We start from the raw sequence: 23,647 nt of genomic DNA, 5'->3' as shown, positions 1-23,647 counted from the left end.
TTAGACCGGGATATCCTCATGGACACGGACCCGGAGCGGACAAATCCTGAGCGTCTTTGCCGTGGCACCCCCCTGGGGCCCTCCCACGTAGAAATACGGGAAGACGACCCCGCCAAATTTCTCATGGAATGTGTAGATGTGGCTCCGGAGGTCGGCGTCGTAGAAGGACAATTCCCCCTCGGTGCAGTCCAGCTCCACCCGGATACGCTGGAGGTTTCCCGGCGCCGCTTCCGAGCGCACGGCGTTGGACGCCCGGCACTCGTCTTTCCCGGGAAGGTGGTAGATGTACCAGAATCCGGAGCGGGAATCGTGGTGGAAAGTCCAGTGGGAGCCTCTGTGGGGCCGGGACACGCCCACCCTCCAGTTGGTCAGCCCACCCAGGTCCACTTCCCACGTGTGGAAGCCTTCGGAGAAGCCGCGGGATCCCAGGATGCAGGGGGCGGAGGTGAAGCGCTCCGGGTTTTCCACGGAGAGTTTGTAGCCGCGGTTGGAGACGCTGGAGAGGTCATCGGACACCGAGAGCCAGCCCGCGGCCGAGTTGGGATCCAGGCTGAAGGGGACTGGCCGGGAACGGGAATGTTTTACTGGAAATTCGCAGCTCGGCATCCATCCCTTCCATGGACCCCTCCTTGGATCCACCCAGGGATGCGTGTATTCATTCATGGATCTATCTATGGATCCATCCATCCCTCCCCTCCATCCATTCCTCCATGGATCTATTCATGGATCCATCCATCCATCCATGGATCCCTCCCTCCATCCATGGATCCATTCGTGGATCCACCCATGGATCCATGTATTCATCCATGGATCACTCCCTCCATCCATCCATCCATGTATTCATCCATCTATCCATCCATCCATGGACCCATCCCTCCCGCCATCTCCCCATGGATGGATCCATCCATCCATCCATCCCTCCATCCATCCATCCATCCATCCATCCATCCATCCATCCATCCATCCCTCCTCTCCATCCTTCCATCCATGGATCCCTCCCTCCATCCATGGATCCATGTATTCATCCATCCATCCATCCATGGACCCATCCCTACCTCCATCTCTCCATGGATCCATCCATCCATGGATACATCCATCCATCAGTGGATCCATCCATCCATCCATGGATCCATCCATCCATCCATGCATTCATCCATCCATCCTTGGATCCCTCCCTCCATCCATGGATCCATGTATGCATCCATGGATCCATCCATCCCTCCCCTCCATCCATTCTTCCATGGATCTATTCATGGATCCATCCATCCATGGATCCCTCCCTCCATCCACGGATCCATTTGTGGATCCATCCATGGATCCATGTATTCATCCATGGATCACTCCATTCATCCATCCATCCATCCCTCCATGGATCTCTCCCTCCATCCATGGATGCATGTATTCATCCATGGATCCATCCCTCCCTCCATCTCTCCATGGATGGATCCATCCATCCCTCCATGGATCCATCCATGGATCCATCCATCCCTCCTCTCCATCCATTCCTCCATGGATCTATTCATGGATCCCTCCCTCCATCCATGGATCCATTTGTGGATCCATCCATGGATCCATGTATTCATCCATCCATCCATCCCTCCCTCCATGGATCCATTCACGGATCCATCCATCCATCCCTCCATCCATGGACCCATCTCTCCCTCGACGTCTCCATGGATGGATCCATCCATCCATCCATGCATTGATTGATCCATCCATGGATCCATCCATCCCTATCCATGGATTTATCCCTAACCCACATCACCACAAGGGAAACGCACATTCCAAAGTTTCCCTTTTGGGGTGAAATCACCTTTGAGCTCTCCAGTCCCCATTCCAGGCCCATCCAAGCTCCATGATTCCCATCTTTCCAGAACCCCCACAACCACCTGTTCGGGAGAAATCCATCTCCACCTTTCCCATCTTTCCACCCCTGGAAAAGCCCTGCTCCGGATGTTCCCGGCTTCTCACCCACGGTGATGGTGTCCAGCATCTTCTTCCACACGTTGTACTGGAGCGATCCCAGGTACTTGGCCACGTCCAGGAGCATTCCCGAGGGAACAGCCTCTGGCTCCTCGGCCGTGCAGGCGATCCTAGGGCAGGGATCGACCACGGAGAAAGGATCGGGATGGGGCTCCCAACATCCCATGGTTCAGCAGGAGCTTCCCAACGGCTCCCGGCATCTCCCAAGCTTGTTCTCCCTCAATTCCCACAAAATCTGGGATTTAATGCTTCCCCCAAACCCTGAAATTCCACTTGGTGTCCCCCATCCTGCTCGGAGCACCCAGGGGACATCCAGCATCTCCCAGACTCAGAGGGGACACTGGAATTTTCTTGGAGCAGGGACCTCGCTCCATCCAGGCAGGAGACCCCATCCAGCCCCCAGGAAGGGCTCAACCATTCCCAGATTCCCATGGATGTGGCAAGATCAGGACCTACCTCCTCTTGCGGTTCTTGTGGGTCTGGAAAAGAAAAGAGGAGACACCGGGGATCAGATCCCGCTTGCCACCGGAATTCCGACAGCCAACGGATCGCTCGGGGGAGGCGGGATGCAGGCACGGGGCGGGATCCCGGTGGGAATTACCATCAGGAACGTGTAGTCGTCTTCCTTGAGATCCGCCTGGAGCTGCGCGGCCTCCCTGAGCAGGGCCTTGCTCTCCTCCATCAGCTGCTCCATCTTTCCCTGGATCAGATCCTGCTTCCGCCGCACCTCCTCCCGGAGCTGCGCCAGCACCGCCTGCTCCTCATCCCACAGGAACTTGTGCAGCTTCTCGAATTCCCACTTCACCTGCTGCTCCAGCCGCACCGACTCCACCTGGGAATGGCAGCACCTCGCTCCAGCTGGGAATGTCGGCGCCTCCTTCTGGAGCACCCGAATTCCCTGGGGTCCCCTTTGGAGCAGCTCCGGCACTCAGGAATTCTCTGGGTTCGCTTGGATCATGCTGCCCTTCCCAAATGCCTGTCCCTGCTTCCCAAATCGCCATCATTCTCCTTTCCTGGGATGGGATCAGCGCTCCCCCTCAGATCCATGTGCAGGATTGGGATTGGGATCAATCCCAGCTGTGGAGTGACCAAATTCCCTGGACTTCTCCTTCCCAGAGGTCTCCGAGCAGCTCCAGCGCTCAGGAATTCACTGGGATCACTGGGATCACACTGCCTTTCCCAAATTCCCATCCTCACTTCCCAAATCCCCACTGCTCTCCGCTCCTGGGATGGGATCAGCGCTCCCCCTCAGATCCATGTGCAGGATTGGGATTGGGATCAATCCCAGCTGTGGAGTGACCAGATTCCCTGGACTTCTCCTTCCTGGAGTTCTCCGAGCAGCTCCAGTGCTCAGGAATTCACTGGGATCACTGGGATCACACTGCCTTTCCCAAATTCCCATCCTCGCTTCCCAAATCCCCACCGCTCTCCTCTCCCAGGATGGGATCAGTGCTCCACCACAGCTGCATTCCCGATCAGGATCCAGATCCCACCTCTGGAGCACCCAAATTCCCTGGACTCCTCCTTCCCGGAGTTCTCTGAGCAGCTCCAGCGCTCAGGAATTCACTGGGATCACACTGCCCTTCCCAAATTCCCATCCTCGCTTCCCAAATCCCCACTGCTCTCCGCTCCTGGGATGGGATCAGCGCTCCCCCTCATCTGCATGTGCAGGATTGGGATTGGGATCAATCCCACCTCTGGAGCGACCAAATTCCCTGGACTCCTCCTTCCTGGAGTTCTCCGAGCAGCTCCAGTGCTCAGGAATTCACTGGGATCACACTGCCTTTCCCAAATTCCCATCCTCGCTTCCCAAATCCCCACTGCCCTCCGCTCCTGGGATGGGATCAGCGCTCCCCCTCAGATCCATGTGCAGGATTGGCATCGGGATTGGGATCAGGACCGGGATCAATCCAACTTCTGGAGCACCCAAATTCCCTGGACTCCCCTTTCTGGAGCTCTCTGAGCAGCTCCAGCACTCAGGGATTCACTGGGATCACGCTGCCCTTCCCAAATTCCCACCGCTCTCCTCTCCCGGGAAGGGATCAGCGCTCCACCGCCGTGCACGTGCGGGATCGGGATCGGGATCGGGATCGGGATCAGGATCGGGATCGGGATCAACCCCAGCTCCGGGAGGGAACACGTACCTCGTTGTGCCGGGAGATGGATTCGTAGGAGCGGCGCACGGTCCCGAAATCCTTGGCCTTATCCCGCAGGGAAGATTCCATGTTCGCCAGCTTGGCCTGCGGGGAGGAGACGCCCTCAGGACTCCCCCATTCCCGGGATTTCCCGTATGGATAAAGAACCCCGGGACCGGATCTTTGCTCGATCCCACCTTTCACCTCCGCCAGCCGGGATCGGTGGAGCTGGGAGGAAGAGGAGCTCCGCTCCACAGGGAATCCTCCTCCCTGGTTTTTAGGGAAGTGCCATCCCCGCCTATTCCGGTGCCGTGGGCAGCCCCATTCCCATTCCCGGGAATCCCGGCCAAGTTTTTCCCGCCGCGTTTGAAACGCGGCTCATCCCAGCGGGATGAGTCAGGGCGGCGCCGGCTGTTTTCCAGCGTGTCCTGGCGGCATTCCCAGCTCCTGGCTGCATCCCATCTCCTCCTCCTCCTCCTGTCCGTGGCTGCCTCCCTATCCCCGTCCCTCCTTTCTGCGGGAATTGTGCAACTCCCAAATCCCAACGCCGCTCCCAACCCCGCGGCGCCGCTGGAATAACCAGCGCGGCAGGATCCAAGCTGGGATCAAGGAGAAACCACAGGGAAGCATCATCCCTCTCCCCTTTCCCGCAGGATCCGGGGTGGATAATTAAAACACCGGATAATTAAAAGGCAGGACAGCACCCAGCAGCCGCCACATTCCCGCAGGGAAGCGTGGCTGCCTCATCCTAAATCCCGCCCTGGCAAATTCGGGACACGAATCCAGCTTTTGGGATGCGTCTCCCTGCCGTCCATCCGCCCCCCCTTTCTCACCCTAAAATCCGCCGCCGCTTCCTGCACCGGCCTCATCTTGTGCCCTTCGTGCTGCTTGGAATTCTGGCAGGCGAAACACGCCAGCTCCTTGTCTTCCAGGCAAAACAACTTGGGATCCTCGTGATGGATCGGGCAGAGGGCGGTGCCGCGTCTTTTCTGCTGCCCCTCTTCCTTCAGGATCATCTCCACCAGGTTGTTGAGGGTGTGGTTGACGCGGAGATCTTCCAGCGAGGAATTTTCCTTGCACACGGGACACGCGTGGCGCCGGTTTTCCCAGGATCGGCTGACGCAGCCCTTGCAGAAGTTGTGGCCGCACGAAAGGGTCACGGCTTCCCGGAAAGGGTCGTAGCAGATGGGACACAACAATTCCTCCTTCAGGCTGGGTGCCGAGGATGCAGCTCCCGAGCTGCTGGAGCAGGGATCGGCTCCTTTTTCCATGCTGCGGCAGGGATGGAGCGGGATTTTCCAGCTGCCCCGACCGGACGAGCAGCCCCGCTGCTGATGCAACCTCTCGGTTTCCTGCCGGTGACTCACCCGCGGCTCCCTCCCGCCCGGTGACACCGCCCCGGGGCCGCTGCCGGGGGAGCTCCGGGCCTCGGGGACGGTGACAGAAGCGGCACCGAGACCCTCAGCCCGGATCCTCCCGGGGGAGCCCCGGTAGCCGGTTCTGAACCCCGCCATGTCCCGGTCTCTGTTCCCCAAATTCGGAGCTGCTCCGGTTTTTGGAGGCCCGGCCTCGGGGCTGCTCCGCTCCCCCAAATTCGGGGCTGCTCTGGTGCCCGGATCGGCCCCCCCGCTCTCTCCCAGGGCAGTCCCGGTGCCCGGTTCCGGACCCTCGTGGCCCTGTCCCGGTCCCCACCTCCGGGGTTGCTCCGGTGCCCGGATGGGGCCCCCATTCTCTCTCCCGGAGTAGCCCCGGTGACCGGAGCTGGACCCTCTGCCCCGGTGACCGAACCTGGACCCTCACCCCGGCGTTCTCCCCCGGTGCCCGCACCTCGGGGCAGCCCCGGTTCCCCAAATTCGGGGCCGCCGCAGTGCCCGGCCCGGTGTCCCCCAACCCGGGGGAGTCCCGGGTGTCCAGACCTCCAATCCCGGGGCTGCTCCTGTGCCAGGACCCCTTTCTTTCCCGGGACCCCCCAACCCCGGGGTCACTCCGGTGCCCGGTCCCCCCACTCCCGGACTTCCCCCTCTTCTCCTGGGGCTGCTCCGGTGTCCAGTCCCGGTTCCCCACCCCTCCAGACCAGCTCTGTCCCCCACTCCCGGTGTCCAGTCCCGGTTCCCCACCCCCAGACCAGCTCTGTCCCCCACTCCCGGTGTCCAGTCCCGGTTCCCCACCCCTCCAGACCAGCTCTGTCCCCCACTCCCGGTGTCCAGTCCCGGTTCCCCACCCCCAGACCAGCTCTGTCCCCCACTCCGGTGCCCGCTCCCGGTTCCCCATCCCCGAACATCCCCTTTCCCCCTCCCCAGGACGGCTCCACGTGGCATCTCGGTGGCTCCCGGCCCTTCCCGGTGCCGGTGCCGGTTCCGGGGTTGCCCCGGGCCGTGTCCCCGGTGCCGGGGGGTGACAAAGGGGGGGAGGGGGTCTCACCTGGCGGAGCGGACCTGGCACCGTTTGCAGCGCTCCCTCCTCCGGTGCAGGCGGCGCGGGGGGCTCCGCTCGGCCTCCTGCGGCATCCCGGTGTTCCCGGTGCTCCCGGAGGGTGGGGCGGGATGGGAGGGCCGGGATGGAGCTCCAGGGGGAGGTTCCCGGTCCTGGCTCGGCCCCCGCGGGTTCAGCGCTCCCGGGGCCGTGACTTCCCCCCCCGTTTGTCCCAGCGGGAATTTCGGGATCCCAGGGATCCCCATATCCAGTTCTCCCTCCCCTCTGGAAGCTGCTCGGTTCTTTCCTTCGGGAATGGGGTTCCCGATGATCCCCCCCCCCCCGGGGTTTTCCAGGGGCAGCGTCCACCTGGTGTTGTTCCCGTTCCTGCTTTTCCCCCTTCCCTATTTTCCGCCCGCTCCAACACTCCCAGTTTGTTCACGATCCTTCCCCGGGAGCCCCAAAATCCCCCCTGCCATGGGAACCAGGAGAAATCCCAAAACTATCCAAGGAAAGCCAAACAACAGGGGGAAAAAAGGTGGGTTTTTTTCCTGTGGAATGAGAAACCGCTGGAGCCGTGTTTTTCAAAGGCTGGGAGTCAAGGTTAAAGATAAAACCGACCGGGAATCCACGCTGGGAATGAGATATAACTGGTGGGAACAGGGGGGTGGAGGTTGGCAGGGATGGGAAAAATCCCTCCGGGAAAAATCTCGGCCTCTGGAGCTGCTTTGGGGCAATCCCGACCTGGAATGGTGGGAATTAGGGACAGGTGTAGGGCAGGGAAAGGTGATCGGGGTGGGAAGATCCAGAGGCGGAAAAGGTGCGGGGGAAGCAAAAGGGAACGCCGGGAGTGGGGTAATGGAATTATTTAGGGTGGAAAAGCCTCTGGAATCAGCGAGTCCAAGCATTCCCGGCACGGCCAAGGCCACCCTGGATCCATGTCCCCCCCAAATCCATAGGGATTTGAAATCCCACCAGGAATGGGGACTCCAACCCTGCCCCGGGCAGCTGTGTCAGGGTTGGAAAAGCTTTCCAGGCAGGAATTATTCCCAGGTCCTTTCCCACCAGGCAGAATTCCAGCCTTGGGCATTCCATGGGGTTCTTGTGACCCACGGACACTTGGAGTTGTCAGGGGTGAGTGGGATATTGGGAAGGAATTCCCGGCTGGGAGGGTGGGGAGGGGCTGGGCTGGAATTCCCAGAGAATTCCTGTGGCTGCTCCATCCCTGAGAGTGTCCAAGGAAAGGTTGGAGCAACCTGGGATGGTGGAAGGTGTCGGGGTTGGAATGGGATGGGATTTAAGCTTCCATTCTGGAATTTGATGATTCCATGCCACGGATCCCATGGGTTTGGGGCACTTCCCACAGTTCCAGGAATTCCCTGGATCATGGGGACAACTGGATGTGCTCCCATTCCCGAGCTGCTCCTCATGGGCCGCACGCAGATCCAGGTTTGGAGAATGGTTTATTAATCCCTGGAATGTTTTTTTAATCCCTGGAATGGTTTATTAATCCCTGCCAGGAATTCCTGGCTCAGATCCAGGGAAATCCACGCCCCGGGGCACTGGCGATTCCCAGGTTTAGATCCATCCCGGTGGGATCCGTGTTGGGAATATCCCCAGGGAAGGGACGCCGAGCTCACCGGCCAGGTGTGGATTCCAGATAATCCTCCAGCAGAATTCCCAGCTCCGAGTTCTGCTTCTGCAGGATGGTGGCCTCGGAAAGGAGCTCGGCTCTCCGGGTCAGCACTTTACTGGGAAGAGACAATGGGATCACATGGAAAACCCCCGGGATTGTCCCCACCCTTCCCTGTCCCCCCCTCCCAGGCACTCACTGATATTCCAGGAGTGCGGCTCCGAGCGCATCCCAAAGTTTGAGTGTCCGCTCGGGAATGATGTGGGTCAGGGCTTCCCAGTATTCCCCATCCTTGGAGTTATCCCGGATGTCCAGAATCTCCTTGGGGGGTCCATCGTCCCTGGGGATGGAAAACAAAGCTTTGGGATGGAGGGAAAAACCTTGGGAGGGAGAAAAATTCCCAGAGATGGAGAACAAAACTTTGGGATGGAAGAAAAGTCCTTGGGATGGAGAAGAAATCTTTGGGATGGAGGAAAAATCTTTGGGATGGAGAAGAAACCCTTGGGATGGAGAACAAATCCTTGGGATGGAGAACAAATCCTTGGGATGGAGGAAAAAACCGTGGGATGGAGAACAAATCTTTGGGATGGAGAACAAATCCTTGGGAATAAGAACAAACCATTGGGATGGAAAACAAATCCCTGGGATGGAGAACAAATCTTTGGGATGGAGGAAAAAACCGTGGGATGGAAAACAAATCCCTGGGATGGAGAACAAATCTTTGGGAATAGAGAACAAATCCTTGGGATGGAGAACAAATCTTTGGGATGGAGGAAAGAACCTTGGGATGGAGAACAAATCTTTGGAATGGAGAAGAAATCCTTGGGAATAAGAACAAACCATTGGGATGGAAAACAAATCCCTGGGATGGAGAACAAATCTTTGGGATGGAGGAAAAAACCGTGGGATGGAAAACAAATCCCTGGGATGGAGAACAAATCTTTGGGAATAGAGAACAAATCCTGGGGAATAGAGAACAAATCCTTGGGATGGAGAACAAATCTTTGGGATGGAGAACAAATCCTTGAGAATAGAGAACAAATCCTTGGGATGGAGGAAAAATCCTTGGGATGGAGAACAAATCCTTGGGATGGCGAACAAAACCTTGGGATGGAGAACAAACCCCGGGTTTTCCTCCCTTCCCAGCTCCTGGATCATCTCCTGCGTGGTTATTCCCAGCCTTGGGAATCTCCTGATCCTTTTGTGGTGGAGCAGGGAAGGTTGGGAAGTTCTTTCTCCCGCCAGGAAAATCCAGCGAGTCCCAGAACATTCCCTGTATCCCAGTTTGGCTCCATCCTGGTGCCACCAGCCCCGCTCCGTCCCTATTCCCACCTGAGCTTGTCAAAATCCCGCAGGAATTCCTTCAGGATCTTCAGGACATCGTCCACTTCGATGGACGCGTCGGAAATGGAGCTCCCGGCGGATTGGAGCTCATCCCTCCGGAAACGGGATCCGCCGATCCCTCGGTCCCCAGCCGGATCCGCGGGATCTTCTCCTCCTGGGATGTCCTGGAGGGAGAAAAGGCGGCTACGGAATTTTCCATCACCTCCTTAAGGATCACCTTCCGCTGGGAGCCTTTACCCTTGGGAAATTTCGGGATCCCAGGCAAAATCCCGATAAACCCTCATCCCTGGCCCAGGCCACTGGGAAGAATTTTGGGATGAGCATAGCAATCCTCTTTCCTGGAATTCTTGGGATCCCTTCCCTGGGATCCTTGGATCTGCCGGGCTCTCCCCGGTGATCCCACCTCGCTGTCGATCTCTTCCCCGAATTCGTAGGCCAGGAAAAAATCCAGGAGCTGGCGCAGCTCATCCTCGTCTTCGATCCGGAGGGTCTGGAAAAGCAGGAATTCTGTCAGTGGTCCTTGGGGTGGGGAGGGAAGGGAATTTTCTGGGAGCAGAGGGAATTGCCGGTGGGAAGCGGTTGATGTGGGATAGCCGGGAATATCCGTGGATGGGAAAGTCTGGGAACGGGCTGGAGGAGTCCTGGAGGAGTTTAAATCATCAGGGTGGGCTGGAGCTGGGAATCTGGGAATCTGGGAATCATGGAATGCTTTGGGTGGGAAAGGAGCTGCAATCCCATCCCATTCCATGGGCAGGGACACCTTCCATGATCCCAAACCTTGGCCAATCCCAGGGATCCGGGGGCAGCCAGGGATTCTCTGGGAATTCCAGCGCAGCCGGGAATCCCTTCCCAAGATCCCAGCCCGAGCTGCCCTTTCCCAGGGAAATCCCTCCATTCCCGCCTCTCCCAGCCTGCCATTGGATCCAGCCCCATCCCGACTCCTCTGCGGGAAGGAATTCCGGCCTCCAGGCCCTTCCCTGGCAATCTCGGCACTCCAGGAAGGCTCTCCCTTCCCTTTCCCATGCCCGACTTCCAGAAAAACCCCTGGCCATGGATTCGGAGCCTCCTGGATCCCAGAATCCCGGAATGCTTTGGCTGGGATCCACGCAGCTTCAATCCCATCCCATTCCAAGGCCGGCACCTCCCCCGATGATCCCAGGCTGCTCCAGCCTTTCCTTGGGCACTGCCAGGGATCCGGGCATTCCCTGGCAATTCCAGCCCAGTCGGGAATTCCTTCCCAACATCCCAGCCCGAGCTCCCCTTTCCCACTGGGAAGGCATTCCCTGCCTCCTGCCCCTCCAGCCTTTATCCCAGATTGGATTCCCTGGATCCTTGTCTCCAGCTGGACATTCCCAGCTCCACATCCTGGTGCTGAGCATTCCAGGTGGGAAGCCCAATCCATGGAGATCCAATCCCAACTCACCTCAAAGATGGATCGGATTTTCCGGATGGTGTTTCCGCCTCCCACCACCTCCCGCAGGGGCTTCAGGAGTTTGTTTTCCACCAGGAATCCCTTGGGAAAAAAGCCGGGAAGGGGGAGCAGAGCCACAGTGAGCATCCCTGGGATCCCAAAGGGATCCACAAAACTCTGGATCGGGGCAGCTCCGGGATCCCGAGCTCCAGCACCGCTCACCGACTCCTCGCTCAGGAGCTCCAGGATTTTCCGGAGGGTTTTCCTGGGGATGTTTGGCCAGGATGTGGCTCTTTCCTCGACCTTTTCCTGGTTTTTCTTCCCTCCTTCTCCACTTCCCACTCCTTTCTTCTTCCTCCTCCTCCCTTCCTCCTCCCGTTTTCCAGAGCGGATCCCTGAAAACCACAAAGAAAAGTGGGATCAAAAACCTTTGGAATTTGCTCCCTGGGGACATCCCTGGAAAACAAAGCTCCTGGGATCGAGAGCTGGTTCTTGGAACTGGGAAAACTGGGAAAAACACAGTGGGAATATTCCTTGGAGTGAGCCAGCTCAGGGCCGGCAACTCCTGGAAGATCCCACCTGGAAATCCCAAGGATGGGAGGGACACAGAGGCCTTTCCTGGAGGAAGATTCCAAGGAATTTATGGATCCCACCTTCCAGCAGTTGCGCAGCCACCTGCATCGCATCCTTCTTTTCCTGGCGGCCTCCCAGGGGTCCCACGTTATCCATGAACCAGAAGTGAGGCTCTTCCCACGGCATTCCCAGCTGCTGGACGTGGATGATCCGATCGGCATCCAGCGCTTCCCGGATCAGCCCTTTGGCCTCTTCCTCGTTCACGATCCAAACCTGCCGGAATTTCTCGGCCCTGCTGCGCGCCAGGTGCCTGTGGAAAAGGATCCCAAAGGGATCAGATCCCCCTCCGCTGTTCTGGAGGCTCCGCAGGGCAGAATTCCAAGCACTTCCCACCTCATCCGGCTCTGCATCTCCTGGAATTGCCCCGTCACCCGCTCCAGTTCGGATTCCAGGCTCTGCTTTTCCTCTTGGAATTTCTTTTCCTGCTTGGCCATTTTGACCCTCAGGAGGCTGAGGGTCGACTGGAATCTGGGAAGGGACAAAGAGCCTGGATTCAGGAATGCCCGGATGTGGGAAAAGCTTTGGAATGGGAGGAGATTCCCGGGATGGGTTTTACCGGTTGATTTTCCTCTTCTGCAGGGATCGGAGCGTGGAATTTTCCACATCCAGCTGCCGGAGCACTTCCAGGTTGTATTCCAGCTTCACCTGGTTCAGGTGGTAAATTCCCTTCATCTGCTGGAGTTTCTTCTCCAGGTACTGGAATTCCATGGGAAAACAATCACAAAGACAAGCCCGGAGTTTAGGGAAAACCCAGGGAAGCTCCCAGAAGGGTTTGGATCCCCCAGGGAAAAAATCTGGAATTAAATCCCAGCAGGGCCAACAGTTCTTCCCTTTCCAGAGGAAGGAGAAAAGCCACAATCCAGGAGTTAATTCCCAAAATCCCACCTCAAGCAGCAATCCAAAGGCAAATCCTAAACAACCTAAACAGGGAAGTCCTTCCCACTTCCAGGCCCTCCCAGCTTGGAATTCCCACCCTAAATCCCAGCTCCAGCTTCAATTTTTCCCTTCCAAGTTTTTTTTCCTCCCACGTGCGTGGTCACAGAGAATTCCTGCTCCTCCTCCTTATGGAATTCCGCGTTTGTTGGGATTCATGTCGGGATATTTTACACCTATTTAGGAAAGGAAATATTCCTAATATCCCGTGGAAAATTTTCCCTGGAACAACCTGAGGGATTTCTCCACTATTTTCCCTGTTCCCAAGGCTACTCCAAAAGCAGGATAAGGCCATGGAATACAGAGAGGGAAAATTATCTCCGGAGCCTCTCCCAGCCACAGCTCAAGGTTGTTTCTCCAACATTTTCCATCTTTCCAACGGCCCCACATCATTCCCTGGGAATGCTGAGCTCCAGCATGGAGCTGTCTCCATCCCAAAACAGCTCCGAGGCACTTGGAAGCATCCCACACTTCCAGGTTATTGGGAATTGAGGGTGTGGAGCTGTTGGAGCCAGTCCAGGGAATGCCATGGAGCTGCTCCAAGGCTGGAGCCAGGCTGGGAGAGCTGGGAATGTCCAGCTGGAGAAGGGAAGGATCCAGGGAATCCTTGGAGCCCCTTCCTGAGCCTAAAGGGGCTCCAGGAGAGCTGGGATTTGGGAAAGGGCTGGAGGGGCAGGAGGCAGGGAATGGCTTCCCAGTGGGAAAGGGGAGCTTGGGGTGGGATGTTGGGAAGGAATTCCCGGCTGGGAGGGTGGGGAGGGGCTGGGCTGGAATTCCCAGAGAATCCCTGGATCCCTGGCAGTGTCCAAGGAAAAGTTGGATCAGGGAAAGTGTGAGGGTCGGAATGGGATGGGATTTAGGGTCCCTTCCCATCGAACCATTCCATGATTTCTGGCGGTGATTCCATGATCTGGGGCCTTTCCCGGTACCTGCACATCCATTTCCAGCTGGAATTTCATGCTGTCGTAGCTCTCCACGCTCTCATCCTGCAGCTCATTCAGCTGCTGCTCGAACTGCGCCGCCTTCCCCATCTGCTCCCGCAGGAATTCCAGCTGCAGGAACAAGGAGGACCCCATCCAACCTCATCCAACCCCATCCAACCCCATCCAACCTCATCCAACCTCATCCAACCCCATCCAACCTCATCCAACCTCATCCAACCCCATCCAACCTCATCCAACCTCATCCATCCCCATCCAACCTCATCCATCCCCATCCAACCCCATCCAACCTCATCCAACCTCATCCAACCCCATCCATCCCCATCCAACCTCATCCAACCTCATCCAACCTCATCCAACCTCATCCATCCCCATCCAACCCCATCCAACCTCATCCAACCTCATCCAACCCCATCCAACCCCATCCAACCTCATCCAACCTCATCCAACCTCATCCAACCTCATCCATCCCCATCCAACCTCATCCAACCTCATCCAACCTCATCCATCCCCATCCAACCTCATCCAACCTCATCCAACCTCATCCAACCTCATCCAACCCCATCCAACCTCATCCAACCTCATCCAACCCCATCCAACCTCATCCAACCTCATCCATCCCCATCCAACCTCATCCAACCTCATCCAACCTCATCCAACCTCATCCAACCTCATCCATCCCCATCCAACCCCATCCAACCTCATCCAACCCCATCCAACCCCATCCAACCTCATCCAACCCCATCCAACCCCATCCAACCCCATCCAACCTCATCCAACCCCATCCAACCTCATCCAACCTCATCCAACCCCATCCAACCCCATCCAACCTCATCCAACCTCATCCAACCCCATCCAACCCCATCCAACCCCATCCAACCCCATCCAACCTCATCCATCCCCATCCAACCTCATCCATCCCCATCCAACCTCATCCAACCTCATCCAACCTCATCCATCCCCATCCAACCTCATCCAACCCCATCCAACCCCATCCAACCCCATCCAACCTCATCCAACCTCATCCAACCTCATCCATCCCCATCCATCCCCATCCAACCTCATCCAACCTCATCCATCCCCATCCAACCTCATCCATCCCCATCCAACCTCATCCAACCTCATCCAACCTCATCCATCCCCATCCATCCCCATCCAACCCCATCCAACCCCATCCAACCCCATCCAACCTCATCCAACCTCATCCAACCTCATCCATCCCCATCCATCCCCATCCAACCCCATCCAACCCCATCCAACCCCATCCAACCTCATCCAACCTCATCCAACCTCATCCAACCCCATCCATCCCCATCCAACCTCATCCAACCCCATCCAACCTCATCCAACCTCATCCATCCCCATCCAACCTCATCCAACCCCATCCAACCTCATCCAACCTCATCCAACCTCATCCAACCTCATCCATCCCCATCCAACCCCATCCAACCTCATCCAACCTCATCCAACCTCATCCAACCCCATCCAACCCCATCCAACCCCATCCAACCCCATCCAACCCCATCCATCCCCATCCAACCCCATCCAACCTCATCCAACCCCATCCAACCTCATCCAACCCCATCCAACCCCATCCATCCCCATCCAACCCCATCCATCCCCATCCAACCCCATCCAACCTCATCCATCCCCATCCAACCCCATCCATCCCCATCCAACCCCATCCAACCTCATCCAACCCCATCCATCCCCATCCAACCCCATCCAACCTCATCCAACCCCATCCAACCTAATCCAACCTCTTCCAACCCCATCCAACCTCCTCCAAACTCATCCAACCTCATCCAACCCCATCCCACCTCATCCAACCCCATCCCACCTCATCCAACCCCATCCAACCTCATCCAACCCCATCCAACCTCTTCCAACCTCATCCAACTTCATCCATCCCGATCCCAGCCTGTTCCCACCACAATCCCATAAAATCCAGCTCCTTCATGGTTTCTCCCAGGGCAGAGCTGATCCCGGCATTCCAAGCTGGACACTGAGGGGCTGGAGCGTGTCCAGGGAAGGGAATGGATTGGAATGGGGTTGGAGCACCAGGAGTGGCTGAGGGAGCTTGGAAAGGGGCTCAGCCTGGAGCAAAGGAGGATCCAGAGGGATTCTTCCCTCTCTGGAATTCCCGGAAAGGTTGGAGCCAGCTGGGACCAGGCTCTGCTCCCACAGGATGAGCGGGAACGGCCTCAAGCTGTGCCAGGGGAATTTTAATTGGATATTGGGAATAATTCCCACCTGGAAAGGGTTTTCCAGCCCTGGCAGAGCTGCCCAGGCCAGGCCTGGAGTCGCCATTCCCGGATGGATTGAAATCCATGGGGATTTGGCCCTTGGCCTTTGGTGCTGGGAATGGTTGGACTTGGAGATCCCAGAGGGCTTTTCCGCTCTCAGTGATTCCCGTGATCCCAAAGCTCCCACGGGATTCACCTCTTGCTCGTTGTGGGCCTGGATGGCCTCATTCCACCTTTTCCGGTTGTTATCCAGCATTTCCCGCCTCTCCTCCTCAAAAGTTTTCTGCGGAAAAGATGGAAATTCCATACTGGGATCACAGGGAATGGGAACAGCTGGGCGGCGACGCTTCCAGATCACTCCCAAAGTCATTCCCAGCCCCTCAGAGCTCTGGATTCCGGGCTCATCCACCCGGATTTCACCCCAGCGCCTCAAATCCGAGGTTTTTTTCCAAAAGATGCAGAGAAGCAAAGCGGTTTTCCTGCATTTCCCGGTTTTCCCGGGAATTGGGTACCTCGATCTGCCGGAGGTGGTGCCGGTAGGTTTTGAGCATATTCCGGGTCTGTTCTTCCATCCTTTCCAGGAGCACATGGATCTCGCCCGACTGCTCCTTCAGGGCCTGCTCGTACTGCTCATCCTTGGCTTTCAGCTCCTGGAAAAATGTGGGAAGGGGAGGCTGGAATCGGCGGGAATTGAGCGGGAATCCTCACGGAAAGGGCAGGACACGGAATTATCGTGGAATGCTTTGGGATGGGAAGGGACCTTAAGGATCATCCCATTCCCATCCCAACATTTTCTACTATCCCAGGCTGCTCCAGGCTTTCCTTGGATACTCCCAGGGATCCAGGGATTCCCTGGGAATTCCAGCCCAGCCGGGAATTCCTTCCCAAGATCCCAGCCCGAGCTGCCCTTTCCCAGGGAAATCCCTCCATTCCCGCCTCTCCCAGCCTGCCATTGGATCCAGCCCCATCCCGACTCCTCTGCGGGAAGGAATTCCGGCCTCCAGGCCCTTCCCTGGCAATCTCGGCACTCCAGGAAGGCTCTCCCTTCCCTTTCCCATCCCCGACTTCCAGAAAAACCCCTGGCCATGGATTCGGAGCCTCCTGGATCCCAGAATCCCGGAATGCTTTGGCTGGGATCCACGCAGCTTCAATCCCATCCCATTCCAAGGCCGGCACCTCCCCCGATGATCCCAGGCTGCTCCAGCCTTTCCTTGGGCACTGCCAGGGATCCGGGCATTCCCTGGCAATTCCAGCCCAGCCAGGAATTCCTTCCCAAGATCCCACCCCGAGCTCCCCTTTCCCACTGGGAAGCCATTCCCTGCCTCCTGCCCCTCCAGCCCTTTCCCAAATCCCAGCTCTCCTGGAGCCCCTTTAGGCTCAGGAAGCGGCTCCGAGGATTCCCTGGATCCTTCCCTTCTCCAGCTGGACATTCCCAGCTCTCCCAGCCTGGATTCCCAAATATTCTCCGAGTATTCCCGAATACCTGCCGGAGCTCTTGGATGAGCCGGTTCTTTTCCAGCAGGAGCAGCTCGCACTGATCCTGCTGCTGCTCCAGCAGCTCCCACAATTCCTGCGGGATCTTCATATCCTTGGCCAAGGCCCACTTGGAGTTGATCTCCTCCAATTTTTCCGTGCCGCGCTTGGCTTCCACCTCCAGCTTTTCCAACCTGCGGGAAGCCAGGGAATCAGGGAGCTGGGATAGGGCTGGAATTGCTCCAGACCTGGAGGCCCTTCCCTAAATCCCTTCCCTAAATCCCTTCCCATCCCATCATGGAATCCCCAGATAGAATTAAGCTCGGAGAAGGCCCTGGAATCCAACAATTCCCAGCACTTCCATGTCCCCATGTGCCCAATCCCTGGAGCAGCAGCAGCTTCCTGGGAAGTCCCTGGTGGAGCCACCCCCAAATTCCCAGTTCCTGAAATTCCCAGCAGCTGGTTCCTTAATGAGATTCCCACTGGGAATTCCCATGGAGCAATGGTTCCTATGGGTCCAGAGGCAGCGGGAGCATGGATTTGGTGTTTCCTGGCTGATATCCCAAATCCTGGGAATGGGGCTGATGGAAAAGCAGGATTGAACTGGCCAGGAAAGCTCCCAGGGAGAATCAGGGAATGCCAGAGGCTGGAAAGGCTTTGGAAAATCCCAGCAGGAAAAATTCTACTGTCACAGCAGGATGGGCAGGGTCTTTCCAGGAATGTGCTGGGGAATTCCAAGGAGGAATTTCAGAATGCTTTGGGTGGGATTCATGGACCTTCCATCCCATTCCAATCCCAACACTTTCCTGTATCCCAGGCTGCTCCAACTTTTACTTGGACACTCCCAGGGATCCAGGGGCAGCCAGGGATTCCCTGGGAATTCCAGCCCAGCCGGGAATTCCTTCCCAAGATCCCAGCCCGAGCTGCCCTTTCCCAGGGAAATCCCTCCATTCCCGCCTCTCCCAGCCTGCCATTGGATCCAGCCCCATCCCGACTCCTCTGCGGGAAGGAATTCCGGCCTCCAGGCCCTTCCCTGGCAATCTCGGCACTCCAGGAAGGCTCTCCCTTCCCTTTCCCATGCCCGACTTCCAGAAAAACCCCTGGCCATGGATTCGGAGCCTCCTGGATCCCAGAATCCCGGAATGCTTTGGCTGGGATCCACGCAGCTTCAATCCCATCCCATTCCAAGGCCGGCACCTCCCCCGATGATCCCAGGCTGCTCCAGCCTTTCCTTGGGCACTGCCAGGGATCCGGGCATTCCCTGGCAATTCCAGCCCAGCCGGGAATTCCTTCCCAAGATCCCACCCCGAGCTCCCCTTTCCCACTGGGAAGCCATTCCCTGCCTCCTGCCCCTCCAACCCTTATCCCAAATCCCAGCTCTCCTGGAAAGCTCTGGAAAACTCCCTAAAACCACCTGGGCCAGGTGGGATATGGGAGCTCTTTAATGGCCTAAATTTTCCATTGGAATCTGGTGGCATTCCCGAATCCCTGGCTCCTTCCCCCTCACCTCCGGAGCTTGTCCTCGCCCTCCTTTTCCCGCCTCCGCGATTCCCGCAGGTCGGCTCCCACCCGGACATCCGTCACCAGCTGTGTCCCATGGAAAAGCAGCTTGGCCAGGACCTGCCAGGGAAGGGACACCCTTGGAATTTGGGCTTGGAATGCACCAATCCCAGATCCTTCCCAGCCATGTGTTGTGTGGGAATCGAATCCCAAGGATCCAGCCGCAAATCCCAATCTTGGGAGTTTTTCCTCCCAGTTTTTGGTCCATAAATGGGACACCAAGGAGGAAAAGGAGGGATAAGGAGGGATCCAAGAGGAGATTCCCATCAGATCCCAAATCCCATCCTGGGGAGTTTCCCTCCCATATTTTTGCCCCATCAAGGGGACACCAAGGATCAAAACAAGGGATAAGGGTGGATCCAAGAGGAGATTCCCACTGGATCCCAAGGATCTGGCCCAAATCCCAATCTTGGGAGTTTCTCTCCCAGTTTTTGGTCCATAAATGGGACACCAAGGAGGAAAGGAGGGATAAGGAGGGATCCAAGAGGAGATTCCCATCAGATCTCAAATTCCGGTCCTGGGGAGTTTCTCTCCCATATTTTTGCCCCATCAAGGGGACACCAAGGATCAAAACAAGGGATAAGGGTGGATCCAAGAGGAGATTCCCACTGGATCCCAAGGATCCAGCCCCAATCCCAATCTTGGGGAGTTTCTCTCCCAGTTTTCGGTCCATAAAGGAGGAAAACAAGGGATAAGGAGGGATCCAAGAGCAGATTCCCATCAGATCCCAAATCCTGTCCTGGGGAGTTTCTCTCCCATATTTTTGCCCCATCAAGGGGACACCAAGGAGGAAAACAGGGAACAAGGATGGATCCAAGACGAGATTCCCAACCCTTCCTCACCTTCCCGGTGTCCTCGATCAGCTTCAGGCTCTTTCTCTCCTCTTCCTCCTCCTCCTCCTCCTCTTCCTGCTCCACCTCCTCTCCAAGGGCTTCCCTGGGTGGAAAACAGGGAAAACCTGGAATATTTTCCACCCCAAACTCTTCCCAAAGCTTGGGAACGGCCTGGATCTGATCCTAGCATGGCCCACCGGGATCTCCCTCCCCCCTCAGGAGGTTCCCATGGGAAGCAGGAAGCAGGGAACAGCATTCCCGAGGGAAAAGGGGATCCAGGATTCCCCCTCTGGAGCTGGGAATGCTGCCAGGAATGCGGGATCAGCCCCTCAGGAAGAGGGAAGGGACACAGGGTGGGAATTTAGGGATGGGAGGGGCAGGAGCTGGACTGGGATGATCCTGGTGGGATCCTTCCTGCTCGGGATATTCCAGTGGGATCTATCCCAGGTGGTTTCTTGGGATCGGGAAAGGATTTGGGAATGGGAAGGGAAGAAGGAACCTGGCGGGATGGGAACGTGACAAATGAGATTCCATGGATTGGGAATAGGATCCGCCTGGTTGTGCATCAGGCTGGCAGGAAATGGTGGTTCCCATCCCAGTTTTCCATAAAAACAGAGAAAAGTGGGATCCCAAGCCAACCCCAGCAGGGCACAGGCTCCTGCTGCTTCCCAGTGGGATCCCATCCCACCTGGAGGGACCGGGAATCCCTGGGATCCAGTCCAATCCCATGGAAAATCCTTCGGGAAAAGGTGTCCCGAGGCAGGTGAATCCCAGGTTGGATCCGGGATGGGATGGGGCTGGATTTGTCCAACGGGGAAGTGCCTTGGGAATGGGATTGTCCCGGTGCTGGAGGCAGGACAGGGACATCCTTAACTTCGGGATCTGCTGGGATTGAGAGTGGAGATCCCTGGAATTGGGAATCTCTGCCCGGGGTGATCCCTGAGCTCCTGCAGCCGGCAGGGAATTGGGAATGTTTGGGATCCAGGGTGGGCCTTGGCCCGGGGCCGCTTTGGGGACAGTCCTGGCTCCCTGTCCCCTCCCAACTCCCACTGCCGGAATGTTCCGGGAGCTGGGAATGGTCCTGAGAACTGGGATTGGGTTTGGGATTGGGTTTGGAGTGCTGGGATTGGGTTTGGGATGGGTTTGGAGCCCTGGGATTTGGTTTGGGATGGATCCTGAGCGCTGGGATTGGGTTTGGGATTGGGTTTGGGATTGGGTTTGGGATGGATCCTGAGCCTGGGATTGGGTTTGGGACGGATCTTGAGCCCTGGAATTGCATTTGGGATCAGATTCTGAGCCCTGGAATTTGGTTTGGGATGGGTTTGGAGCCCTGGGATTGGGTTTGGGATGGATCCTGAGCCTGGGATTGGGTTTGGGAAGGATCCTGAGCCTGGGATTACATTTGGGATCAGATCCTGAGCCCATGGATTGGGTTTGGAGCCCTGGGATTGGGTTTGGGATGGGTTTGGAGCCTTGGGATTGGGTTTGGGATGGATCCTGAGCCTGGAATTGGGTTTGGGATGGGTCTGGAGCCCTGGGATTGGGTTTGGGAAGGATCCTGAGCCCCGGGGATAGATACGGAGCCGAGTTCTGGGCCCTGGGGTTGGATTTGGGATTGTTCTGAGCCCTGGGGACGGATTTGGGATGGATCCCAAGCCCCGGGGAGGCTTCTGAGCCCCGGCTCAGATCCTGAGCCCTGGGGTCGGGTTTGGGGTCGGGGTCGGGGTCGCACTTTGAGCTCCGGCCCTGTCCCTATTTGGGGTGCGGACCCCCGAGCGCCACTTCCGCGCGTGTGAGCGGGGGGATTCCTCTGGAAAAGCGGGAGGATCCTGCCGGGAATGGGGGCCCGGCCCCGCCGTTCCTCACCGGCGCCGGGCCTCGATGCGGCTGCGGCGGGCGGCGATTCGCTGCTGGCGCTCCCACTCCGCGCCGGGATCGGGATCGGCACCGGCATCAGGATCGGGCTCGGGATCGGGCTCGGGCTCGGGATCGAGTTTGGGGTCGGGGTCGAGCTCCGCAAGCTCCGGGTTCGGGCCCGGGGCCGCCCCGTTCTCGCCCTGCTCCATGGGGACACCTGAGCGCAGGTGCGCGCCCCTTACTGCGCATGCGCACCTCCCGTTGCCCCGGCAACGGCCGATGCGCGTCGCCCACTGCGCATGCGCTGACATAGCGGCGTCCTCCTGTTGCCTGGCAACGCCCACTCATCGCCGGGGGGCGCTGCTGCGCATGCGCGGTCCCCGCTTCCCGTTGCTTGGCAACGGCGGGAGCATCATGGCCCCTCCTCCCCTTTTCCCGATCCCGGCGCGATTCCGTGGGAAGCACCGGGAAAAACGGGGCCGGGAGAGCTCCTCCTGCTTCTTCGCGCTGGGATCCGGCTACTGGGAGCTGGAGATGGGGTTGGAGTGAGGGAAAACACTGGGATGGAATTCCCAGCGAAGCTGGGGCTGCCCCTGGATCCCTGGCAGTGCCCAAGGAAAGGCTGGAGCAGCCTGGGATCGTGGGAAGTGTCCCTGCCCATGGAATGGGATGGGATTGAAGCTGCGTGGATCCCAGCCAAAGCATTCCGGGATTCTGGGATCCAGGAGGCTCCGAATCCATGGCCAGGGGTTTTTCTGGAAGTCGGGCATGGGAAAGGGAAGGGAGAGCCTTCCTGGAGTGCCGAGATTGCCAGGGAAGGGCCTGGAGGCCGGAATTCCTTCCCGCAGAGGAGTCGGGATGGGGCTGGATCCAATGGCAGGCTGGGAGAGGCGGGAATGGAGGGATTTCCCTGGGAAAGGGCAGCTCGGGCTGGGATCTTGGGAAGGAATTCTTGGGCTGGAATTCCCAGGGAAGCTGTGGCTGGACCTTGGAAGGTCCCAGGACGGGGATCCCGCTGCCCATCCCTGGGATGAGCTTTTCCAGCCTCCTCAGGCTCCAGGACGATCCTTTCTCCTCCACACCGAGCTCCAGAATTCCTGGGAACTCCATGGATTCCATGAGGCGCAGGGAAAAGAGCTCTCCAGGCTCAGCATTCCCGGGCCTCTCCCGCCTCCGGGATGTGGGAACGGCGGCATCGCCGGTGCCGTTGCCATGGGGTTGCCATGGAATTTGTATCCGCAGTTTCCATGGAAATCGGAGGAGGCTGGGAATGGGAAAAGGAGGGGAGGTGCGGGGGGGCCCTGCCAGGGCTCCCGGGATGGCCCCACATGGAAAAAATTCCAGGCCTTCCCGACCTTTGGTTCCCCAAATCCTGCTCTTTTCCCTTCCTGGAGATCTGAGGGATGCTACTTTTCCAGGGAATTCCGCAGGGATCGCCCCTGGATAGGGCTGGGTTGGGGTCAAGGAGCGGGAATATCCCGGTGGAGAATTTATGGAAGACCCTGCTGGATTTTGGGATATCCCAACCCCTCTCCCATTCCCTGTCCGGCCCCTTTGGAAGTGGGGTTGCGATCCGAATGATTCCCTCCAGGAATCCTGAGATGGGAAAAATCCGGGATGTTTGGCCTGACCCTCCCAATCCCTTTCCCAACCCCGATCCCGCTGCTCCCGAGGGATGAGGAAAAATGGGAGCAGCCCCCTGGGATGATCCCATGCCCTGAATCCCCTCCATCCACCCTCATTCCCGCTGTTTTCCAGGATCTGGGTTGGGAAAAGGATTTTTCCATCCCTAAAACTCAACCCCAAGCGGATTCTCCAAGTAAATCATGGAATTACGGCCTTGCTGGAATTCGCCGGAGCTTTCGAGGCCCGGGAAGCCCCAAATTCCTTGGAATGCTGCGGGAGGCGTGGGGGGGGGGGGGGAAGGGGTGGAATTTTTCCAGCTCCAGGTTTTCCAGCCTGAAGATGGCAGCAACCGCCCGCAGCATTCCCGGGAGTTGGAACGGCTCCTTCCAACCCTCTGGAAGCGGCTCCAACTTCTCCCGCTCCCAAATCCCTGCCGGATCCTCCGGAGCTCATTCCCTCCTCCGACCCCCCTCGACCTTTTCCTTGGGAAAAAGTGAGTTCATCCTTTATTTTTTCTTTTCCCCCCTTTTTTTTTTTTTTCCCTGGGATACCGGGAGCCGCAATTCCAAGCGGCGCTCCCTGGCGATGGGAGAGGCGCTATTAATAAATCCCGGCGGATTTTGATTC

The 23,647-nt window shown here is 57.7% G+C and overlaps 2 protein-coding genes across 2 annotated transcripts; both read right to left on the bottom strand.

Moving 5' to 3' along the window:
* On the bottom strand, window positions 1–5,404 carry TRIM35 (tripartite motif containing 35; the record flags this gene model as incomplete). Its single annotated transcript, XM_082303017.1, has 6 exons — window positions 4,952–5,404; window positions 4,128–4,223; window positions 2,585–2,815; window positions 2,440–2,462; window positions 1,972–2,093; window positions 1–560 (listed from the first exon to the last, which is right to left on the bottom strand). Exons 1-6 carry the CDS (start codon window positions 5,387–5,389, stop codon window positions 1–3), a joined length of 1,470 nt encoding a protein of 489 aa, XP_082159143.1. The 5' UTR covers window positions 5,390–5,404.
* A 2,762-nt stretch (window positions 5,405–8,166) lies between these two features.
* DRC1 (dynein regulatory complex subunit 1) lies at window positions 8,167–21,603 on the bottom strand (the record flags this gene model as incomplete). Its single annotated transcript, XM_082276797.1, has 16 exons — window positions 8,167–8,281; window positions 8,363–8,503; window positions 9,496–9,671; window positions 9,911–9,997; window positions 10,931–11,020; window positions 11,141–11,313; window positions 11,572–11,801; window positions 11,885–12,019; window positions 12,108–12,247; window positions 13,414–13,536; window positions 15,868–15,954; window positions 16,184–16,321; window positions 17,155–17,338; window positions 18,652–18,764; window positions 19,547–19,640; window positions 21,404–21,603. The coding sequence occupies 16 exons, from the start codon at window positions 21,601–21,603 to the stop codon at window positions 8,167–8,169; spliced, it is 2,226 nt and encodes a 741-aa protein (XP_082132923.1).
* Window positions 21,604–23,647: the final 2,044 nt, after the last annotated feature.

The sequence above is a fragment of the Coloeus monedula genome (assembly GCF_965178545.1).
Source record: "Coloeus monedula genome assembly, chromosome: 2".
NCBI classification, from domain to species: domain Eukaryota; kingdom Metazoa; phylum Chordata; class Aves; order Passeriformes; family Corvidae; genus Coloeus; species Coloeus monedula.
Note: the sequence above shows the minus strand (reverse complement) of the source record. Positions and strands in the feature narration are given on the sequence as shown.